The following is a 24541-nucleotide window of genomic DNA, read 5'->3' as shown; positions in this document are numbered from 1 at the left end:
CGCACGGGGGCCGGGGGATTTTGGTGAGGGGGGCGCTAGGCGCGTGCATCGATATTGACTACCAGCTATATACAGCGTGCTAACCTCGAAAATCCAGCTGTATTCTAACAATAACTTAGCTCTCCTTATTAGCTAGGCTCCTTGCATGCTGGCTAATAACTTTTTTTAATGCTGAGTCTCCAACATTGACAGCGCTGTGTTGGACAGATTTGTGCAGCGGTGTTCCATGAGGGAGAGAGAGTGCGAGAGGTACGGGTGAGTGAGAGAGAGAGAGAGAGAGAGAGAGAGAGAGAGAGAGAGAGAGAGGGACGAGCGAGAGGTATACGGCGCGAATGCGCTACGGCGCTCTGCAATCAAATACGATTTTAAATAGGCTTAGTAAAAAAGTAAAAACGTAAATAAAAAAACAACGGTTGATATTGTGGCGGGCCGCCACAAATAAATGAACGCATTGGAAACCCTGATATTAGAGTAAAGGCCCGTTCACACCAAGCACGATAACTGTAAAGATAACGATAAAGATATAATTCTAAAAATCGTTCTCCATATTAAAGAATAACAAAGTTCACACCACAACTATAACGATAAAGATATGAGGAACGATATCGTTGCAATCACTTTCAGAACGATTTTTTTCCAGCTGTCGAACGATAAAACACTGACAGCCAATCAGAATCCATTCTAATTTAAAGGTCTTGTGCATTTAAAATGGCAAATGACATTGCAGAGAAGTTATTCGTCGAGGTACAAAAAAAAATACTCCACTGTTTGACAAGTCTTCTCAAGGATACGTTAAAAAAGAAGGATATATGGAAAGCAATCGGTCGTATCCTGGGAATAAATGGTGAGAAGTATTAATGATGAGATATTATGCAGTTTAGCATAGTGTAAAAAAATTACCTAAGGTAGGCTTTCCAGCGCTAGTTTTTACAACATTGCTGAAGTTGCAGTGAAAAAGTATTTTTCTATATATATTTTATTTAAATTAAGAAAAATATTTTTAAATATTTTTAGATTAGTTTTAGTTAACAATAACAACACTGGTCAGGTTACTTTTTTTTTCAATTATAATGAATTTTGGCAACAACAAAAAATTCTGCCATTAACAATATGTAGAGTATGACTACAAATTTAAAGGGAACATAACACATGCAGTTTCAGCCAATCTCATGTTAATCTTGAGTAGCCTACCTATAGAATAGAGTAGTATTGCATCCTTCATATCTCCGAAGAGTCTTTAGTTTTATCACAAAAGACAGATATGCTATACCGAGTCTTTCCAAAAACAGCCGAGCTCCCGGAGGCGCTGCCAACGGCTTCCGTAACCCGAACTTGCAAGTTGATGGGCGCACTCTTGCTCTCGCTCTGGTTGAATGTATAACAGAGTATTTCTGTGCCAAATCCACTTTCAGAACATTTTTTTTCCGAGTATGGCCCTGTATGACATAAAGGGTGGAATTCCTTGTATGGGCAACTCTTCCTAAAGAGCGTGTACACACATCAACTAGAGCTATATTTACTATTGAGAATCCAACTCTTTAACTGTGTAAATAAGTAAGAATACATTAAATAGCATTAGACATCCCCTTTAAAAAAATCCGAAAATGCATATTAATCTAAAATCTGTATTTTGTTTTTGAGAGTGGCATATTTGAAAGTTAACTGGGCCAGTTTTGATTGGTCATTGGCCGACTTTTAGCTCAAGTGATTGTTCCACATCAGCAATATGAAACAGTCTCCATACACATCAAGGATGAATCTATGTCAAGCCATTATAATCGGTGTTAAGTTCTAATTAAAGAATGCATGCAAGTCAGAGGATCAGATTCAGGGCTAACCGGTCAGACATCCATCTGATGTCATTCAAATGAAACAACATCCTGCCGGAAAATTGGAGGATCTTCTGTGGAGACACAAATAAGTCCAATAGGTTCAATTAGCCCATTGACACAAGGGTCAGAGGGTCCTTTAAAAGATATGCCACAGCAGGACATGTTACACAATAATAGGCCAGGTCTTTGTCTGTGATATGGTTCAGACTGAAGAGGCGACGGAGTGCTTTTGAACTTATAACTGAACAGACACAATCCCTCTCGATTGTGCATGGAAAATATCACAATTTCCATGTTTGGTGCAGGAGTATATGGAGCGTCCATACACTAAAGAGGAAACATCTTTGTGTTGTATATTACATCCTGTCTGTGCACAGCAGCTGTTAAATGATACGGCATCTGTGATGTTCCACCCACGCATTAAAATCTATTTATTAACCTTAAGGACATCTGCATCAGGTATTCTGTTGTACTGTTGATGTGCTACTGTGTTTGTGCTTCACTGATCTGCCATTTTAATGGTACACCAGATCAGTCGTTTAATTAGCAGGTGCTAATTAAAGCTACCTTTCTCTTCTCTAATCTCACCAATTACCAACAACCCCTGCTGTCGGCCTCAAGGAGTCAAAATGCTGGGTTTTGCCAAATAACCTGTTATGTTAAGATGATGGAAGAAGATTTTTTTTAACCAGTAATTATAAGGTATAGTTCAAGAAAAAAAAAACCTATGGCTGCACTCCACTATTGGTTATTTCTGAGATTATTGGCTTATTTTGTTATTGCCGGAAAAGCCGAAGCTGGTGTAAAGGATCGTCCCTCTGTTAAACGGGGGTGGGGAGCAGCAGCTCATTTGCATTTAAAAGGACACACACCCAAAAAGGGCCAAATTTGACAAATAATAACCTGGGGGGTATTTTGAGCTGAAATTTCACAGACGATCTTGGGAAAAGGGGCATAACATGTCACCTTTAGGTTAGTAGTTGTGACTCTTTTCTATAGGGACTCCATTTGTCAGTCTTCGAACTTAACGGTGAACATGACTGACAGTTAGGGAACGTCTTCGTAACTGATGTAAAGGGAACGGAGGGAACAAGACGTTACGTCCTTCCTGCCACAACCCTGAACCACCCCACTGAATGAAAAGCATCTCGGCTCCTCAGCATAAAACTGAATGAGTGGATGCGTGTCGCCATCTTATTTACCTGTATGTATGGGGGAGTGGCTTGGCATGCAAATTGCCATTTTTCAACAGATTCGAGGTTATTGGGGCTACCAAGTGAGACCCAACCACAGGTGTAGTTCATCACATTAACTATGAACGAGATCCTCTAACATTTCACAACACATTCAAAAGGATGTGGTATTCATTTTGAACAGTTTATCTATTGTGTTATCATTTTAAACCTAATAAATGGTTTGCCTGAAAAATGTTCTTGTGCTATCTTTAAAATAAATGATGCTTGGTTTGATATTTTGATATATAGACCTTCGAGAAAACATCAAAATGAGATCTCGCAAGAAATCTACTGTGGGGCATAATATGCCACAGACTTGTTTGCTTGTAATTGAAATGTTATTGATTTTGGGATGACCTTTGCAGCAGCTGAGTGTTTTATTTTAAGCAGAAGACAAACACCAATGCTTGCAGCAATATAAGCTTTCTGTCATCCGTCATTTATCTGTTAGCTCAGCTAGAATTCATTTATTTCATTATAGTAACCATGAGAGATGTTCTAGATTTGTTTCTTTTACCCTACAACCTGAATTATAACAGTTTTGCTGCAACTGAGGACGCAGTAGGCCATTCATTGTCTGATTCCCTGAGATTCTCCAACATTTTAAATGACCAGTGAACAAACCAAAGCACATTCCTAACCATGAGCAACCATCGAGAAGCTTTTCACATTGTAACCGGTCATCTCTACCGAGATCTCTTCATCACATTGAGGCCGACATGCTAAGATACTCAAAAATCTCCAGTATGAAACTTAATTTGGACAGTTTAAAAATAAAAATCCTGTCATCATTTACTCACCCTCATGATATCTTTCTTACAGCCATATAGTAATATTTTCATGGAACATTAAAGGAGAATTTTAAAGGAATTTCATGAAGCTATTTTTATACAGAGAATGTAGACCATATATGTCCCTCCCAACAGAACAGAACAAGACAAAATGTAAAACAGAGCAAAACAAAAGACAAACCATAAAAATAGTCTCTAAAAGTAGTATGACCAATGCACTATATTCCAAGTCTTCTGAAGCCATATGGTGACTTTTCTGAGGAACAGAGCGAGATTACAGACATTATTCACAGATCATTTTCCCTTTAATAAGAATCACTCCCAATGGATCACTGAATCATGAGTTGATGAACCCGAGCACCGGAACAGAAATCACCTGCTTCCTTGACAAGAATTGGCTTTTTTTGGATGAACTATCCCTTAAATACAAAATAAGTGGAATGAATGATATTAGGTTAAAAATAGCCAATGATGAATTACTGAGGTAATAATAAAAGAAATGGTTAGCTTTTATTACATGTACAACAATAATACCTGTTCTGCCACCAGATTTATATTTATCTGTCCACAGGACTCTTTACTTGTTTTTTGAAGGTTAAATGATAGTGTCAAGATATTTAGGCCCCCATGTTGAGTTATCTTATAATTCATCATAGTTTTTTTTCATAACCTCGTTGTGCATGTGATTGTAAATCACTTGTCGTACACTTTTCAGGAAGGAAAGTAAACAAATAAATGAGCAATATTTTTCAGCTGGAGGTGCTGATATTTCAGTGTAATGCACTGCAGAAAAAAACTAACATGATCCCACAATCATTTTAAGAAATATGAATAGCACTGATCAGAACACAAACATGGCAACATTTACTCAAACTTGTTCTGAACTGATTCTCTGGCTTATGCAAAGTCTGGGAGTGAGGGTTTTATAGCCCCTAAACATCAGATGATATATTTCAGTCAAGGACTCTCTTCCTTTCAATCTTGGGCAGAATAAGCTCCAAATTGGGCCAAACTTAATGCTGAAAATATTGCCTCGGCAAGACTCAAAAACCTAGCCAGGAAACAAAAAACTAGCCAGAAAAACAAGCCACGATCAGAGTAGCCGTGAATTATTTCATGAAAAAGTGACACTGAAGCAGACGTGTTCATTAGTTTCAGCCTAAAGAAGCCATTAGAGAACCCAGAAAAGCTGAAGGTGAAACTCTGAGCGAGAGACAAGGCGACACACACATGAAGCTGCTTTCATTTGTTACACCTAATGGGCAAACTAGGAAACAACAAAAGAGAAAACAGGAAATGATGGAGGATGAATGAAAGCTATTGTTACAGCACTCACACGTAAAGCAGCACATTTTTCTCATAGAGCTTCCACTTAACAGGCATGTTTATCACAGAGTATGGATTGATTCATATGAATGCAGAAATCATAGGCCAATCTTTGTCTCAACACCCGCCAGGCATATTTCACTTCATTTCCCCGAGGTCATCAAGTGACATATTGTTATGTCAAAATGGGATATCACTTTCCCACCAATTTATAAATGCTTTCACTCTTTATAATCTTTCGTTTCTCCGTTCTGACAGAAAGCACTCCATTTTATTATAAAAACATCAGCGAGTGAAGATGCAAGAGGCATCTGAAACAATATCTCAGATGCTGTCTTCTGACAACACCATATATTTAGCCTGCAATAACATGATCACCTTTTATCTTCCGTCGTGTCAAATCTGACAGCAACAGCATTTGTGGAGGAAAGCACTTAGTGCCATCTGTGTGTGAAGGACACTTTACAACTGTGAAATAGACAGGATAGTTGATTGGCACATCAACACCAACAGATAAATGATGCATAAAAGAGACCATATTTTATAGGCCCATTATAATCATCTCGATCAAGATGACAGGTCTGCAAAAAAATATATAGTGTGTATATTAATATACATACCATTCAAAAGTTAAGGTTCAGTTGTTGTTTGTTTGTTATTGTTGTTATTAAAGAGGGTGCATTAAATTAATCAAAAGTGACAATTAAGACATTAATGATGTTTCACAAGATTCAAATAAATGCTGTTCTTTTGAACTTCCTATTCAATTAAAGAATCCTGAAATAAAATATTTCACAATTTCCAGAAAAATAATAAGCAGCTCAGCTGTTTTCAACATTGAAAATAATAAGAAAAGTTTTTTGATCGTCAAATCAGCATATCCGAATGATTTCTGAAGGATCAGGTGACACTGAAGACTGGAGTAATGATGCTGAAAATTCAGATTTACCATCACAAGAATAAACAAAATTTGTAAATATATTAAAATACAAAACAGTTATTTTAAATTCTAATAATATTTCTCAATATTACAGTTTTTACTGTATTTTTGGTCAAATAAATGCAGCCTTACTAAGCATAAGAAACTTTTTTCAAAAACATTAAAAAAAATGACTAATAATAACTTTTATATAATATTTCTCACTACAATAATAAATAAATAACAGCACTGTTGCAGAAGTATTGCAGAACAGAACTGAATAAATCAGAGCACATTTATGATGTGGAGTAATATGAATCATGAAGCAATCTGCTACATTGCAGAAAGGAACTGACCAAATGTCTAAAAACAAGATTAACATCCTGTGGCAGCAGAAACAGCTACTAGTGAAGACAAGTTGTGATTTGTCTCATAGATGATGGAGGTAGGTAGAAAAATAGCTCAAATTGAGATGGTTGAGAATGAAAACTACTAACAGAATATTATTAGAGCTGTTTGCTAAGGCAGCTATGAGCTAGAGTTAGGGATATGCACAAAATCACACGGTTTGTACATGTGGACATAAATGACACCTCAAATCCTGTTGAGCAGAGGTGTACTATTAGTCTCAAACAATCACACACGATTTCCATCTGGTGGATGAAAAAAAATCATCAAAATACAGCTAAGATCTGCACTCAAAATGTAAAACCTATTTAGTTGCTTTATTTTACAATATGTACAGAGGAATAACACATATGTTTCAGCTCACAGGCCCAGAGGGGCATAAGTTACAAAAATGATTATAAAGGTGAAATAGCAGTGAGAAGATATGGAAAGGGGGTACAGGTGCGTGAATATCGGGGGTAACGCATTACAACAAGTAATGAGAGTTACTAATCAAATGACCTTTTCCAAGGGTAACACTTGAAACACAAAAACAAATGAGTAACGCAATATTAACATTAACTACAATTAACAATTTCACTTTATTTTGATGGTCCCTTTAACACATTCTGTTGTCTATAAGTAACGTTGCACCTTCGTGTCTACTAACTCTCATTAGAGTATTAGTAGAATATTAGTAGACTGGTAGGGTTAGGGTTAGAATAAGTTGACATGTAGTTGCAAAGTTACTTATAGTCAGTAGAGTGTCTGTTGGAGGACCATCACAATAAAGAGTTTGCAGATATGAAGCTGATAGTCCACTAATACTCTAATGAGAGTTAGTTGACATGTAGTTGCAAAGTAACTTATAGTTAACAGAATGTTCAAAAGGGACCATCAAAATAAAGTGTTACCCAATTAACTAACAAGAAACCCTGATTAACGAATTAGTAAGTAATAGCGCTCAGTTAAATAAGGTAGTTCACTGTTAGCTAATTATTAACTACTATTTTTTCATACCTCCCATACTAGAACTACTATACAGGTTCATAATTAATGTGAATAATCATCATGGTCACCTACTAGTAATGACTCGAGTGTTCCTACATCCTTCAGAAGGAATTACTGATTATTTGGATCAGAATTTTAAAGTGAAAAGTATGATAACTCTCTAGTAATATCTTACCAAAAACATTTTATAAGAAAGCAATGAGAAAAAGAATTTAAAATTAAGAATATTTAAGAGTTCTGAATTTTGTGACAATTTTTTCATGAAAATGAAGCACATTTTCTTCATGGCGAGAAATGCTGAGAAAACACTCATTTCATTTACTGTAATGCCCAAAACCCCAATGATATAAAATAATGTATACATCATAGTAGTGTTAATTGTCTTTAAGTAATCTTGATTTCATTTTTGAAACCATTTTATATCACAGTATTTTATTTTAAAAATAAGAATTTTGAATTAATTTTGAAATGAATAAAAAATGTATGCAGAAGAAATGTGTTTTGATCGTCATGAAAATAAATATCACACTACCAAACAATTTAAAGTTCATAATTTCCCCACCTTTTGATTTTGGTGTTAAATGTACATGAATAAGATTCACCAGTATGACACAATAAAGAAAGAGACAGAGAGTACAGACATGTAATAGAGTCACACTGACAACTCACACAGATATTAAAATCCATCACCTCTAGAAATATAAAAGACAGAAAGAAGTACAGAGTACAGACAGCAATTCTCACACAATCCTTGCGAGGTTTAACATAAACCCACAACTTGGCGTTTAAAAGTGCTCTTATCTAAGCGCCTTTTCAGACCGCAAAAAAGCACAAGTTATTAAGAAGACAACTTTAAATGAGATCCTCCAATAAAGTAAAAAACACCTGCATGAATAGCAGAATATTAAGTGCGATTTTGCCTCTATCAAATCTCTTTAATGATCACAGAACAAAGTTCTTCGATTGGAACTTCATCATCGTATGGAGACCATTATTAAAGAGATAATCGCCTTCCAAAGACCTGCCAAAGCTGAGCTGTTCCCAACACTACCATTTGGCTGTTATTGCTCTAACAGACAGGCACTCTTTGAAGGGCAGGTGAAAACACGCTCCCGTCTGTCAGTGCTGAGCCTGAACTGATTGCTCATAATTGTACTTCATGGGGGATGTTCTTTTTCATCTGGGCTCCGAACATCAAACGCAATTCCCAATTAATCCCGTCTATCAGACCCACTTTATCGCCGCCACCACTCCAAATATAGCCCCTCCTTTAAGCAGAATCAAAAGCTATTCTAAGACAGGCAATTCTTCCACTGCTTAAACCCTAATCATTGTCATCAGAAAGCCCTACTTGGGGCTGAAGTGCAAAAAGCAGCTTGAGAGGGTGAATAAGAATTCGCTCTAAATATCTTCATTTCTTCTCGCGGCTTAATTTTATTAAGAAATTAAAAAACATGTATAATATCCTAAAAGTCGCACAAGACTTCAGTTAAGGTTGAGAAACACGTGCATGGCAGCAGGTTATGTTTGGAGAACAATGTAACAAGGTCAGATGGATGTGTTATTAATGAATAGTATGAAAGTAATCAAAGCACAACAGATGCAATAGTTTGGCTTAATTGATTTGAATGATGAGAACTGCAGGTTTCCATGCTTTGCTTCTGGTGGCACAATAACTGCGCTCGGGGACACAAAAGTGAAATAAAGAGTTGTGTTTACGCTGGCCATCTGTTATGCGTGGTTTTCGACTGCCACCTGAGGTGTCCATTTATCTTACGTAATGGAAATATATGAGATTCTCTATAAAATATTCAGGCAGTGAAGAGACATAAATGGCACCCATGTTACGACAAGAAAACATTGAAATTTGTCTGAAAAAACATTGACATTTATCTCTTTATCTTTATTTTCTATTATATAAATAGGCCTATATAAATTATATACTATATAAATCAACTCGGATGAAAAATGAACTTATTCATATCATATCAATACAACCTGGAATTCTATCAGGTTAAAATCAGATTTTAATAAAATGTAAGATTTAATGGTCAATACATGTAATTTTACTGTGAAGTACTATTAAATTGTTTTTGTTGTTGTTTTGAAAAAAAAAAAAGTATGAATTACCATATGGTGCAAATCTTTATTATTTTCAATATAGTCAATATAGTAAAATATTGTTCTAGTGTTTTTTGGTTAGTAAAAAATATTCCCCTCCTTGAAAAGCAGTAAAAGTTCCCAGAAATCCCTTTGTGAGAGATCACATATTATTTGATTATATTATAAATAGTAAATCTCCTTTGTATTTTTTGCTATCAGTTATGTAATTTTGGGCATTTTATTTTACGTTATGCTGTTTAATTAACGTTTAGTATCACAAACACTTTAGTGTTTTTGTGCCCTTTTTCATGTGTTCGTTTTTAATAAACTTTGAAAGTTAATTTTTTTTTACATTTATTAATTTAGGAGTCGCTTTTATTCAAAGTGATTTACAAATGAGAAACATCACAAACAAACTTGCGGGACCCAATGCCAAGTTTCAAGCATAAACTATAAGCTAGAGCTGAAGTGAAATTCAGTAAAGTAGCCTATCCTACAGAAGAACAGAGCAGTGCTCACAGAAGGGGCGTGTCTTCAAAGTAGGTTCAGGAAATAAAGTAGGCTAATTAAACTGTAAAATATACAGTAAATAAAATGCATACCAACACTGCAAGTTTTTAACATATTCAGCAGGATATTTTATAGTGAATAAAAGTTGAATGCACGAAGATCATTGGAAGTCTCTTATGCTCACCAAGTCGTCATTTATTTGATTTAAAATACATTAAAAACATCCATTGCTCCAAATAACTACCACACTACTATAACTAGCCTACTATAGGCTGTGTCTTTTGTTTTAAACGACGAGACAATAACTAAAATAATGTGATGCAATATAAAATCTAATCAATGCTCAGTTAACGTGCCATTTAAAACGTAAAACCACGATCTCTACCCTCTACTCTTCCATACACAACATGAACCACTCTGAAGAAGCTCTCTGACTTTAATGTCACTACCTGATCTTGTTGATACGCTTTTCCCGGCGCGCTGGATTCCGACGAAGTCATGCTGAAGACGCGGGTATAAACACTGATGCAGGCGCTCTTCAGAGGGAATATAAACGTTACTCTCACTGAAACCAATTCATTGTTGGAGAGAGAGAGAGAGAGAGAGAGAGAGAGAGAGAGAGAGAGAGAGAGAGAGAGTCTATACGCGCTTTATTTAGACTCGCTGCATATGTCTCGAGCTGAGCGCGCGCTGAAGAGCAAACAGTAAAGTAACGCGAGGCGTTGCGCAGCTGCAGGACTACAGCTTGAGGTTCTTCTAATGCAGTGGTTTTCATGTCCCCATCATGTCTTAAATAATGTTGTGGATAAACATTAAACTAACAACTTTTAAGCATATGAAAAAAAGAATGAATAAATAAATAAACAAATAAATAAATAAATCACATTAGTTTAATCACATAGTCTTGTATCAGCTATCACAGCCCGTGTGACAAAGTAGAACACTTTAGAATACTTTTATAAAAAGGCCATGGGAACAATTATTGAATGTAAACTGATTGATGCTTTCTGGCACCTTTAAGTGACTTGCAAATTAATGAAAATGTAGGCTTATTATATTTTACATTTATATTAAATGCAATTCGTACCACTTTTAACCACTTAGTAGGAGCTGGGGTCTCTTTTAAAAAATATATAATTATACAGTAAATTTAAAGTGCAATACAAGTTCACATTAAATGCAATTAGGGGCACTTCATTTCACAAGGAAGTTGAGTGAACAATAAGAGTTAATTTTTAGTTTGTTTGTTTGTTTTTAGTTTACGTTTCAAAACAGCATGCTAATTTTAAAGGTGGCTTTAAAATTAAAAAAGCGGTGGCTGCTGCCCAGATGATGTCCATGTTATGACATCTTGTCTTCTATCAGTCATCCAGTGAGAACATGCACTGTCTAACAACACTATACACAATATGAAGGTACAAATGGTAGTGTTAATAGGGCTCTCAACAAGATTTCAGACATCTGAATTATTTGAATTATTTTACTTTTAATCAAATTATCCAGTAGCAAAAAAGCAAAGACAAATTCTTACAATCATTAAATAACAATTAGTGTTATGTAGCTATTTTATTTGGCAGATTCAACAGTTGAACAGTTCAACATTGTGTTTGGTCACAAGTATGGTCAATCAGTACCTAAGTGACACTAGAGTACTATTAAAGTGAAAACAGCTGAAAAAATAGGAAGATGATAACTAAATATCTTATTTTATGTTCCTCATACAGGTTTGGAACAACATCACGGTGAGTAAATTATGACAATTTTCATTTTTGGGTGAACTATCCTTTTAACCATGCAATCTGCTTTGCAGCAGAACATGAGAATCTGATTATTTCTTTAATATCAGTTGTTCAGTGTGGTCAGAGCTTGTGTCGGGTCCACAGCGCCCCAGACGCTACACATGCACCCACTCCTCATTCAACAGTCTCTTTTACCAGCACTGAGCCCTAATTTAGCACATCTCCCATCTCCCTAGACGTGTCACACCCCACATTCCCATTTTCTTTGTACAGAAGTCTGCGCCACCACCATTTCATCACATTCATATGGAAATCTAAAAGGAGCAGGCTGAAATCTTCAGCATAATGAGTGACAGTGAGTTTCAGGTCTAAATAAGTGGGGAGAGAGACACCGCGACTGCTTAGTTCATCAGAAAACCGACTGACACCTCTGCGCTGATCCAATGATGCACTCATGAAAAGAAATAGAAAATTGCTGTTTTGTCAGACAAATGGTAATATGGGGAAATGCAAATGTTATCTTTATTATCTAAATACATGTGTCTTACCAATACTATTCATTGACATGATAGTTCACCCATAATTGACAATTCTGTCATCTTTTACTCAACCTTATGTTGTTTTCAACCTGTATGAATGTCTTCATTGTGTAGAACATAATACATTAAAACAAAGTAAAAATATAAAACTGTAACTAGGAAAAGGATAAAAAAAAGGACCACAAAACCCCATTATGTCCCATGCTGACTGGAAAAGTGATCCTATTCTGCCAAACTTCTAAAACACACCGATACATAATTCACTGCAGTTCCAAGTGAAATGAACACAAGTGCCATTTCTTTTCACACAAATTATGATTATAGGGGAAGATTATTGATCAATATTTTTTTTTGCACGGGTACTTGCACAACAGTATGTTACGACTATAGTGCATGATTTTGTAAACCTAATACAATTTTACGCATGAATCACATAACCAGCTCCATATGTATGGTGTGATGGAACGGCTGCCTCCCCCTTATTGCCATCCAAACCCCGTCATTTAAATCGCCGCCCTTCGCCAGGTTCGAAAGAAGCCTCTTCCCTGCTGCTGTTAAAGGGGTGGTAAAACACATTTTTTTCAAAGGCTTGATTGTGTTTGTGGAGTGAACTGTAACATGTGTTCATGCTTAATTTAAAAAAAAATTGAATTATTTTTCATATATTTTACCTTTATTCTACACTGCTCTGTCCCTACTTGTAAAAACGGTCTGATGGTTTCCTGGTTCTATGAAGCCAGTCCCTCAAAAATACGCAATGGGCTCAGATTGGTTAGCTGGCCCAGTGTGTTGTGATTCCCTAACCGACTAGTGCACGTTTTCCGGAAACGTCACGCCCCTTACCTTTAACGGTAGCCAGTTTGTGCTTTGGTGTATTATAAACGATGGCGTCAATAAAACCATACCAATTTGAGCCCGAATCAGACCCAGAGAGTGAAGATGATCGAGCAGAACCTGTTCAAGAAAGGCTGTTAAACAACGTTTCAGAAAGGTTTGCTTTTTGTTGTCTCATTACCTTTTAGATACGCTGTTATTTAAGTGTACTAATTATTATAGTATTACAAAAAAATAAGCTCAATAAACAAGAATTTCATATAATCGTTCTAACAAATTATACTACAGTCCTCAAAGGGATTTTTTTTTAGTAAAGACTGCAGATCTATAGTGATCGTTACTGACTGTATGACACGGTTACTTTTGTATTTTTAGAGCGATTGTAGACAAATATCTGTCGACAGAACTGTTAACCCAAAACGAACACTAAGGCCGTGTGTCCACCAAAGCGTTTTTTCACGCAGCTGGCGTAAAATTCCAAATGTTTTCAATGGGAGCAGTGCGTTTTTTAAACGCCATGAGCGTAACGAGGCGCTGAGCGTGTATTTAACGCTCAAGCGCTGAGCGCCCGGCGTTTTTTACTGGTCACCGTGAGTTGAAAAATGTTCAACTTTGGGTAAAACGCAGCGCTCATCACTGTCACTTTTTACCCAGCTGTCCAATCACAGTGGAGGAGGGGCGGGACTAATACCACACCGACCAACTGTCACAACATTCTTTCTGTACAACGACATCAACCAGCAGAGCTAACCGAACAAAGTGGTTGAAAAATAAATTTTTAGTATGAAACAAATTATCTGCGAAATCAGTTACAAGTAAACTGTGCTGCGGATATTCTGTATCATAGCAACGAATCGTCTCAACTGAAAAAACGCAGCGCTGCAAAAACGCTCTCAAGCGCCAACAGCTAAGCGTTTTCAGCTGGCTAAAAACGCTTTGGTGGACACACGGCCTAAACATTGGATTTACTACAGTAGCCAAATCAAACACAGAACCATGTTTAGCATGCCTGTAGATAAACAAGCGATAAACAATACATAAAAGCTCTAATCAAAGAATAATTTACTCTAATTCCAAGTTCGCTGTTGAGATTTAAAAAAAGTTTGTAATGTTAGGTGTTTGTCGGATAACGTTAAGTATGAATGAGCATTTAACAAGCTGGTTTGCAGAGCCAAACAGAGTTGTCATTTGTTTACTTCCTTGATACAACGTACAATTAACAATACGAACTATTACAGGAAAACACATAGACGAAAAATAAATCATACTTACAGATTGTGGCCCGTAAACAACAGCTTCTGTTCTTAAAGTTGGAACTGCTCCATCTTTCAGCACAAGCCATTGTGCGAATCCTGCATTGAACTCGCCAAGATTGTGGAAGCTTTCCTCCGTAAAATGTGCAGCACAGAGAGCGAGATATGGGTAATAATTAACCATTGATCCCTAACTCCCGCGACCCTATAGGAACAAAGTGGACCTGCAATCCGGGCACTGATGAAAATAACAGCGTTTCGACGACATTGCAGCGGCAACAACACTCCTATACCACAATAACTCTTATCCAACGCAATATAAAATGGTCTCGCCCCCCTTATTTCGTATTCTCGGAGGAGGGGTTTATTGGAGTTTGCTAACGTCAGCAACCCTGGAGGAATGTCGTGTAGTCCAAAACCGGCTGTTTGCTGTAGTCCTTAGAAATTTATTTCTTTAAAAGCAAATATCTCCGTTTGCTTTGGACTTTGAGCGCTGTAACTTTGCAGATGTTGTTTATGCTCAAACAGCAACATTACACACTAGCTAAAGTTAGAAATGTGAAATCGTGTTTTACCACCCCTTTAAAGTCCACTTGAAATCCAAAGTTCTTTGGCTTTTAGTATGAATATGTTAGCTTAACTGTTATCTGTAAGCTTGTGTGGTCCAAAACAATGACAACATTCACATTTAGAATATATAAGAATTTAAAACTCACAATCTCTCACTTCCCCCAATATGGATCTAAGATTTTGATCACTCTGCACTTCAGCTTCTCATCAGATTTTCTGTTCAATTAAATGCTCTAGAATCTAAAGAGTCCCGCCCCCTACACTATAACTAGTCACTTGGTAACTTGCGCCTCTCCTCGGGAGAGCATGTCCAGGAGGGGAGTGGGGAGGGATTTACGCGCTGCCAAGTCGTAAGTGAAAATTGTATGTTTATTTTTATGTCAATAAATGCCTCTCTGAGGCCTGACGCTACCCACTGTGTCTGTCGTTGCTCTTCCCGCCATAATGTCTTTTATGATGTAGTAAACTTTCTCTGTTTCTCACCTGGTACAGCATTGCAATTTCGATGCAGAGAGCTCATGTACGAGTGCTGTGAAACATTAGTCACTATAAGAGTTTAAAGACTTAGTAAGTTAAAGGGGCATAGTTGATTAACAATTGTGTTTTTATCTCATGGTTGTTTTGTTTACACTATCGGTTAGGTTTAGGGTAGGGTTAACTGTAGGTGGTACATTTGTCAAATGCAAGAATTAACCTTTTAGAGCCACTTACCGGACATATTTTTACAAAAACTGCCACGATATAAGCTACAGCAACCAACATAATAAAACGTTACCAGATTCCATTCATCTGTTTAGGATAAAGCTGTATGACCTTTTAGCACCACTCACTGGACACTTCACTTTGAAAGTGTAGCGAAATGTGCAAAAAGCAACAGAATGTCATGTTGCAGAAATGTCGCCACAGGCAAGTTTTTCCCAATGAGCCTGGATTGTAATGTCCATATGACTTGTGTGTTATATGTATACATATACAGCCGTACAATAATTATATGTATGCATTCACTAAAAAGCTTGCATTCTGTCCTAACTCTCAAATAATTAATTCAAGCAATCAACGTTGTCAATGTCTGAAAAAAGGAACATTCTGTTATCTTACTTAACTAAAGGCTAACTGAAAACATATAGACAATATTTTATTTAAATTTTTCTCTTCTGTAATGTGAGATATTCTATAAAGACATTTTTATTAATAAGAATAAATACACTATAAAATGATTTTCTATCATTTCTAATCAGGCAAAGTGGTCTCAGGTTGAAGGTAACCCGAGTTTGAGTCCTGGTTTCTGGTCTTTTCCTGATAAAAGTGAAAGTTTTTCTGCTCATTACTTATGCAGTAATGGGCATTTCTGTATTTTAACTTAAAACAGACCTAATTATACATTCAAAATCACAGAGAAGAAATTTGATCCCACAGTCAAGAGCACAACAAAAAGAAATGTGAATAAATATGTTATAATTAAATTGCTGTAGTAATTAGTGTACTATTTTGGTTGCTTAATTGTTCCTTAATTCCCTTGAACAGAAACATACTTCATTTCTTTCTCGCTGTCTCACTTTACAATGAATGTTGTCATGGCAACTAACACCAATTGCCATGCCGCTTGGCTAAGCGGAGCAGCGAGAAAGTGAACAATCATTTCCACTACCTACACCATTTTGTCATTTAGTTATTTCACGTGCATGGCACAAAAGTTACAGTAATCAATAAATCTTGCTGCTGGAAATAAGAGCAGGAGTATACAAACATAAATGACATCATTCTGAGAGTTTTACATGTCAAACAAGCTAAATTATAAATGGCACCAAAGAAATCTTAAAGCTACAGCCACTCTTGCAGAAAAATAATTATTGAGTGAATATTCGTTTGAATATCGCAATGTGCATAAAAGGATGCTGAAAGGAAGTAGGCCTGGTCTGATCTATGCTCAGAAGACCCACAATCTGATCACCACAAATAAAACAATCCAGCTAAACAACACATCTTTCAGTATCAGTGGAAAACGGTCTGCTAATGGATAGCTTGAGCGCTAATTTAAGCAGTAGAAACAACATCTCAAGGCCATGAGGCCAAGTGATGGCAGGCTGTGTGCTGGGACTGGCAAGGATTCATTTCCACGTCGTCAATCTCATATTGAGATGTTTCACGAAGCAGGCAACACCATATTACAAGACATAAACAATGAAAAAAATTATCTATTTTTTGATCTACTTCCAGCCTTTCTCGTGTCTCTAACGCTCGCAGCTAATGCACAGAGACGTTGCATTAGTCACACTCGGAGACTCTGCCATGAATAGATTTACCAGCATGTCGATTATCCAGCCCGCTTCTTGTGGCTATACGAGACGGAGGAAGCGGAAAGCTGTCCATATTTTGCCTGTTCAGTGGTTGATTTCAAAAGCAAAGGAAAAGGTGAAACAAGGACTCAATGGAGGACATGCTCATTCAAGTGCAGTAAATAACAACAGACCTCGTATTAACAAAGCAGAGGCTAGCTGAAGCGTACATCATATCGAAAAGTAAATACTGTGTACTGGTTATAAGTAGTATGTGAAGAGTATGAGTTAAGCAACAATAACTGTTCACCTTATCTATTTCGCCAACATTTCATCATTTTAATCAAAATGTCACAACTCAATCTTTCAGTGAAAAGGATAGAATTCTCTCTGGTGACATAAACAGAAATTGACTGCAAGTTCACATTTTGTTTTTGAGTGCAAAGGCCAACACTCAAAATGCAATCACCAACCAATGGATAGAACAAAGTCCCTGTCGTACATTTTGTTCTCGATAGGGAATAAAAGATCTGTTGCTACCTTCTTTTCATTGCAACTTTACAACTGTAGTACTGCTACTCTGTTTTCACATCACTCTGTCTAAGCTGTGTTAGTAAAAACGGGCAAATATCAAAATTGTGGCTGATATTAATTCTTCACATTAGAAATGTCATTATACATACTGTATATACATACTGGAAAATTGGAGGCTCCTATACAGTATTTTTCAAATTAATATTCTTATAATTATAATATTTTAAATCTCACATAGTGACTGCAGTATTCAATATTCATTTTTTTTAGTTCACCAGTGGAACCTCTGCATTTTTCTGCACTTCTAAATACATGTATTGTGTATTATTTATCGATGGCAGTAAAACATATCAGACCTTAATCCAAAGTAAAAACCAAACACAATGCTGGCATCACATCAGGAACAATGTGCTATTTTGCAAAACACAACTGCAAAACAGAAGAGGAACGAAGACAATAGAGTATACAGAACTCATCTCGGAAAACCTCATTTATTGGTGCCAAATCATGAATTGTAGCAATGTAGAGAGCTAAACTTTGACCCTCATCTCTCTCTGAGTACAGTCGAAATGCCTGCATGCTGATGGCGCCAACACCCCTTTTTCCTGATAGGAAATTGTAGAAAGGGAGCTGTCTGGCTCGAGAGAGGGATTTCACATGCTGTTCTAATCGTACAAATCGTTTCTGTTGTAAACTGCCAAACCATTTTGTACTTGAAATATTCTTATGGCCAAAGTCTCTTACATAAATTCCACATAGTTATCTAGGAATAGTGTTAACCTCCTAAAATGAATGTTAAAAAATGAGAGAGTTGTATTACGAACCATTAACATTACGAAGCCTAGTGTATTGTATTTGACAGACACATTTTAATGTCCTTTTTAAAAACTGCTGAAAAACATATTGTACACAATCGTCCTGGTTGCGTATGCAACCCACCGTTCCCTGAAGGAGGGAACGGAGGACGTAGTCGACGCGACTGAAATGGGATCACGCTAGGGAGCCTATCATCTTCGAGTACTATTGAACGAGCCAATGTAATTGGCGTGCGTGATTCGCATCACACACTCCGCCCCCGCGGCGCGGGTATAAATACGGAAGTGGATGCACGCACTAGTTGCTTTTCGCTGAGGAGCCGAGAGTAACCCGGGGTCAGCGGTGGTCCAGCGGTAGTGGCAAGGGGACTACGTCCTCCGTTCCCTCCTTCAGGGAACGGTGGGTTGCATACGCAACCAGGACGTTCCCTTTCAGTCGATAACGTCGGACGTAGTCGACGCGACTGAAATGGGATCAACCATTGAACACGCCACTAACGCTGCCACCTTCCAGTGCCTAAACCAAAGCCTCCTGATGCCCCCGCAAACTTAAGGCGGGGAAGGACAGGGCTTAGGCCAGGGAAGTCACTGCTGTTCCTACAGGACCACTGGGAAAGCGTTCCCCGTACGTTGGAAGGAAGGGACGCTGCGGAAGCCACATCCAACCCGAGGGAGGAAATGTGGAGAATACACATATGAACTGGGCGGAAACCGGGCAGTCTAACATATGGAATGTCACTGGGGTGGCTCCAGCCTAAGACGGGGGGAGACACACCGGACAGTGACGGCAGAGAGACTCTGCCGAGGGAAGACACGGGCTCACCGCAGGGAGCCGTATCGTGGAAGAATACACATATGGGGTCACCGAAGGGACCGCAACATATGGACCCAGCCTAACACAGGTTCCACACTGCTTACGAGTGGTAGGCCTAACACCAGACGTTCCGCACGTCCGACGTCGGAGGGGTGTGGAGGAACTCAACAGGGTTCAATTTTAAGGGAACTCAACTGGAGTAGAAAGGCGCACGTATCCAGTCCATAGGAGGGGAATGGCGCAGCAAGCCGACACTTGAACCGGGCTCACGGTGAAACTGGCTTCATGAGAAGGGAGCCCACGGGAAGCAGCGGTTCAACTAGGTGTCGTCCAGCCCCCAACTCTAGAATCTGTTTAGCAAAGTATATCGTCAACGCCCAGGCGGAGCACTTTACACTCATCATAGAGGAGCTCAACACCTAAGTGGACATGTTGCATCTCGGATCTTTGCCGAAATGAAGGCAAGCACTAAGTGCAACTTTGCATGGAAACAGCCTTCCCTCTCTGCTGAATTCCACAGATATTTGAAGAGCTGGTCTGAGGTCTATGACTTGCATTCTGTACACGTCCAAGCGAATCGGACAGAGAAGCCAGGGCTGGATCTGCCTCCTCCAGGGCAGCGCTTGCAGGCTCACCACCTGCTCCTATTACGGGAGAGGTAGGAACCTTGGGCACAATCCGAGCCGGGATCTCAGCTTGTGAGAGTTAGCCGGCCCAGACTCCAGGCACAATACGTTGACCGAAAGCGAGCAAGTCCCTACCCTCTAGTAGAGACCACGCGAGCAGGAGAACTGATATAACAGAATTTTTAACTCACTACCTGCAGTGGCTCAGGGGCGGTCTCTGCAGTGCAGTCGCACCAGGGACAAGGCCCAAGAGGATAAAGAGGGACACAAGGATTTACAAGACCTTGCTCCTCAGGAACCTGACGATCAGAACGTGCTTCTGCATACTTCTGCAACACGATGAGCGTCGTTTAATCACCGAGGCAACATCATTTTGAGGGTGATTTAGGAAAACAGCCTACTGCAACCCATTTTGCAGGAAAGAGAGCACTGAAGTGATCGAAAGCTTTCAGGATCTCCTCAGGGGAGAAGACGCACTCAACGACTAGGTTCCACTTCTAAAGGCGTAAGCACGCTACCCAATTCTAGGGGGTGCTCGCAGAAGTGATGGTAACTAACACATGTTCTTGTGATAGCCACCTGAACCTCCGCGTTCGGATGTAAGACCGCCCGGAATCTCCGGGGGAAGAACGCGTGTGCCATCGTGCCCCGTCCCCGAATCCAGGGGAAGTCAGGAAGGCTGTTGAAGGGAACCAGGTCTAGTTGGGCCAATGAGGGGCAACTATGAAGACCTGTTCCTCTCCTGACATGGCACGTAGGTGCAAGTGACGGGCGCAAAAGACAGGAGCATTGCTCAACACAACATGTGAAGATCACTGGGCTTCAGGAGCATTTTCTGCTCAGCACTTGGGTGTGACAAGTTCACTGAGCTTCAGGAGCATTCCTGCTCAACACCTGAGTGTGATAAACTCACCGAGCTTCAGGAGCATTTCTGCTCAACACTTGAGTACGAAGAACCTCACTGAGCGACAGGAGCATTTCTGCTCAGCACTTGAGTGTGACAAGTTCACTGAGCTTCAGGAGCATTACTGCTCAACACCTGAGTGTGATAAACTCACTGAGCTTCAGGAGCATTTCTGCTCAACACTTGAGTGCGAGGAACTTCACTGAGCACCAGGAGCATTTCTGCTCAGCACTGCGTGTGATGAATTCACTGAGCTACCTGTGATGGACTCACTGAGCTACAGGAGCATTGCTGCTCAACACCAGAGTGCGATGAACTTCACTGAGTTTCAGGAGCAAATCTGCTCAACATGAAGAGTGATGATTTCACTGACTTGCAGGCGCAAGGCGACCATGAGTCGCAGTCACTTTTAGAAGGCTCACTGGGGTTAAACGCATTTCTGCGGGCCCCTGGGGCCGCTGAGTCCCAGTGTTTGTCCAAGGGTAGTCCGCTCGGTTTACCCAAACACTGGCGGAAAAATAAAACCGGGGGGGCAACTGAGCGGCCCCGGAATGGTCATGACCCAGCCGGACCCAGGGGATGGAGTCTCCACTTGCCCTGGCTATAACTGTCGTGAGGCTCGATGGCGGCACGATTGAGTAAGCAGGAGGAGTGGAATAAGGCGCCCTCAGAAGCGTCTGACTCCAAGGAGGAGGTGACGGGTGAGTTTGTGACATGCAAGGGAAGCTTGCGCAACGGTCGCAATGTCTAACAACTCGAGGCACGAATGCCCGTGTAGTCGGGGGTCGCCCAGGCCCCCGTTAAAACACGCCCTTTGTACATGGCCGCTCTGTTGAAGAGGGTTTGGCAGCAGACCGGGATGAACTATAGTCACACAGGGTGAGCTGCTCTGCCACGGTCACCTCGGGACTCGATCGTGAAGCTAGCGCTGAAGCGGTCACATATGGAGGGAGCCAAAGGCTGCGACTACCATATACCCCAGGAGCCTCTGAAAGTTCTTTCAGTGGGACCCTTTCTCACTTCAACACCAGCTGAACACATTCTCATTGGAGAGACATGTTGGACCGAGTACCTCTCCAAAACTAGAAAAGAGATACTCAGCCCGTGGGCGAGATTACTCTCTTCCAGTTGACCTGAAGACCCAACGGGCTCTGGAGCACTCGAGGGGAAGGACACTGTACTGATACTCCACCCTTAGACGCAACACACAGGATGGCCTGCGGTGCGGGAGGTAGAGATCTGAAGCACATGTCTTTCAGGTCAAAGCTGCAGACCAATCTTGGGCCAAGATGGTCACGACCCACCACCTAGTAGCACGAAGAACGAGTTTACAACTGGCCTTCGTACCGGCTGGAGGAGCGGCTATATCAAATCCTTCGCCAGCAGGATAAGATAAGCATGCACAAGTCAGGAGCACTGCTCAACACTCGGTGTGATGAATATCACTGAATTTTCAGGAGCACGTCTGCTCAACACCTAATGTGATGACTATCACTGACTTGAGCGGGGTAGCCGAGCCTGAGGTGGGGCAGCAAAGTAGAGAGAGTGGTGTTAGTGTGCTGTGCAACACTTACCTGTCTCCACAAGCGGCAGGGGGCGCGTGAGAAGGCGGATGACCGGGTCCTCGAACGCACCAAGCTGCCTGCTGGCGACCAAGGGGGAGCTGAGGGGTGTAAGGCTATACAGGGTCACACCCGCCAGACTGGCCCTCTTGGGACCCAGGAACAGATGAAATTGCTCTCTCTTTGAAGTGTGGGTACCGCTTGCTCCGCTTTTTTTTTTTTTTTTTTTAGGGAGCCAGCGGCGGAACAGACACACACACAAACAAAGGCTCCACCCGGCCCTCACCCGGGGGGAGGGAGTGATCGTGCCACTCCAAGAGCATCTCATCCATTCCTGGGCGGCCCGCTCCGGAATGCTTTCGCTGTCGCTTGCCACCTGGCTTGGCAGCGCCTGGAGCGGGCTGGGCGTCTCTACTGCGGCCGGCTCCCTGCTGAGGCCTGGCCAGCAGGAGCGGCGGCCGGAGAACGCCCACGGCGACGAGCAGGCGGAGGAGCTGCCACCGGCGGCGGGTGGAGGCAGCAGCTGGCCACCGGGGCAGGATGTGCCGGATGACCTCCGTCTGCGCTTGAGCGGCAGAGAACTGTTTGATGCAGTTCTCCACCGCGTCGCCGACCAGCCCAACCTGGGAAATTGGGGAGACCAGGAACCGAACCTTGTCCGCATCCGCCATACCAACCAGGCTGAGCCAACGAAGGCGCTACTGGACCACCAAGGTGGACATCGCCAGACCGATCACGCACGCTACGACACCCGTACCCCGGAGGGTGAGGTCGGATGCAGTGCGGTGCTCACCTATGAGCGCACGGTCTGGATTACCCTCGTGCATGCCATGGGTGCCCTAGCCTGCAGCAACGCCATGGCACGCAAGAGGAAGGGGCTTGCCCACAGGCTTTGTAAGCTCTGCCCGTCGGAACGGACGAAACTCACAGGCCTTAGGGGGGAGACGAGGATCCCCCCAAAAGGCAGCGGCCGCCGGACACAGGTGCACCTGTGTCGACAGACCGCTCCAATGGAGGGACACCTCGCAACCCTTCACCGTTCCTCCATCAAGGGTAATGAGGGGGAAAAGCTATTCAGGCAGTTTCTGGCAGAGAAAGATGCTGTTCACCACCTGATAAGCTCTCCATGCATTTCGGGAAAGAAAGGCACTGGGGCGGCGAGCTGAGAACCAGCGCGGCCCGCCCCAAGATACCAAACTCCAGATTCCAACCGAGACTGAACGGGACACGGTGGAGGTTCCACTCGAGCCCGGCAGCCTCGGCGGCCCGTTTCAGCATAGCTGATAATTCTGGATCCGGCTCGGGCAACATTGAACTCCCGGAGGGAGACAATGCAGCCGAGTCATCATCTCCAGAAGTCAGCTCACCCTCTGATGCTGCAATCGGCGTCCTGTCCTCCAGGGGAGCCCCGAGTGAAACCGCTGGCCCACCCATTACAGATGGACCAGCAGAAAACACCGGAGGCTCCAGTGGTTGCAGTGGAAGGGAGGAGTGAGGAGCCCACAGGGAATGGTTACCGGGCGGGACATCCAACACTATCCTCCGGTCACCCATCCCACACAGCACCCGAGGGTGGGGCATGGTAATGGGGACTCGCTCTCCGCGAACGAAGGCGAGTCTCGCCCTCAACACTGCGACAGTCATGTTCCCACAGTGAAAACATGAGCTGTCCACAAAAGCTGTCTCAGCGTGCTGTAAGCCAAACACGTGACACAACAGTTGTGACCATCAGAGAGAGACAGGGAACGACCGCACCCAGAAACGCACGGGCGGAATGACATCTTGAAAAAGACGCAAACGCACCCGTGTTGCTCTTTCAGAAAATAGGACCGTCACCAGTGCCGGAGCACACAGGGAAATGACCGCGGCAACACTGAACAGAGAACTGAAACAGTGAAGCACTCACTTTTCCGCCCTCTAACCAGCCATCAACACACACAAACATTTAGAAATTTGTTGCT

The 24541-nt window shown here is 41.1% G+C and overlaps 1 protein-coding gene across 4 annotated transcripts in view; it reads right to left on the bottom strand.

Annotated features, from left to right (window-relative positions):
- Positions 1-24541, bottom strand: part of dpp6b (dipeptidyl-peptidase 6b) — a 196178-nt gene that overhangs the window by 59428 nt on the left and 112209 nt on the right. Inside the window, exon 1 of one of the 4 annotated variants that reach the window (XM_077214907.1) lies at positions 10564-10856. The exons of the other annotated variants lie outside the window; for them this stretch is intronic. Within the exon in view, the coding sequence (XP_077071022.1) occupies positions 10564-10614 (51 nt within the window). The 5' untranslated portion in view covers positions 10615-10856. Of the gene's footprint in view, positions 1-10563; positions 10857-24541 lie in introns of those variants that run through there. 4 annotated transcript variants of the gene reach the window in all.

Source organism: Siphateles boraxobius, unplaced genomic scaffold (assembly GCF_051911475.1).
Source record: "Siphateles boraxobius isolate OS27281-9 unplaced genomic scaffold, OSU_SipBor_1 1, whole genome shotgun sequence".
Taxonomy (NCBI): domain Eukaryota; kingdom Metazoa; phylum Chordata; class Actinopteri; order Cypriniformes; family Leuciscidae; genus Siphateles; species Siphateles boraxobius.
The sequence above is the reverse complement of the archived record's forward strand: the minus strand, read 5'-3'. Positions and strand labels throughout refer to the sequence as shown.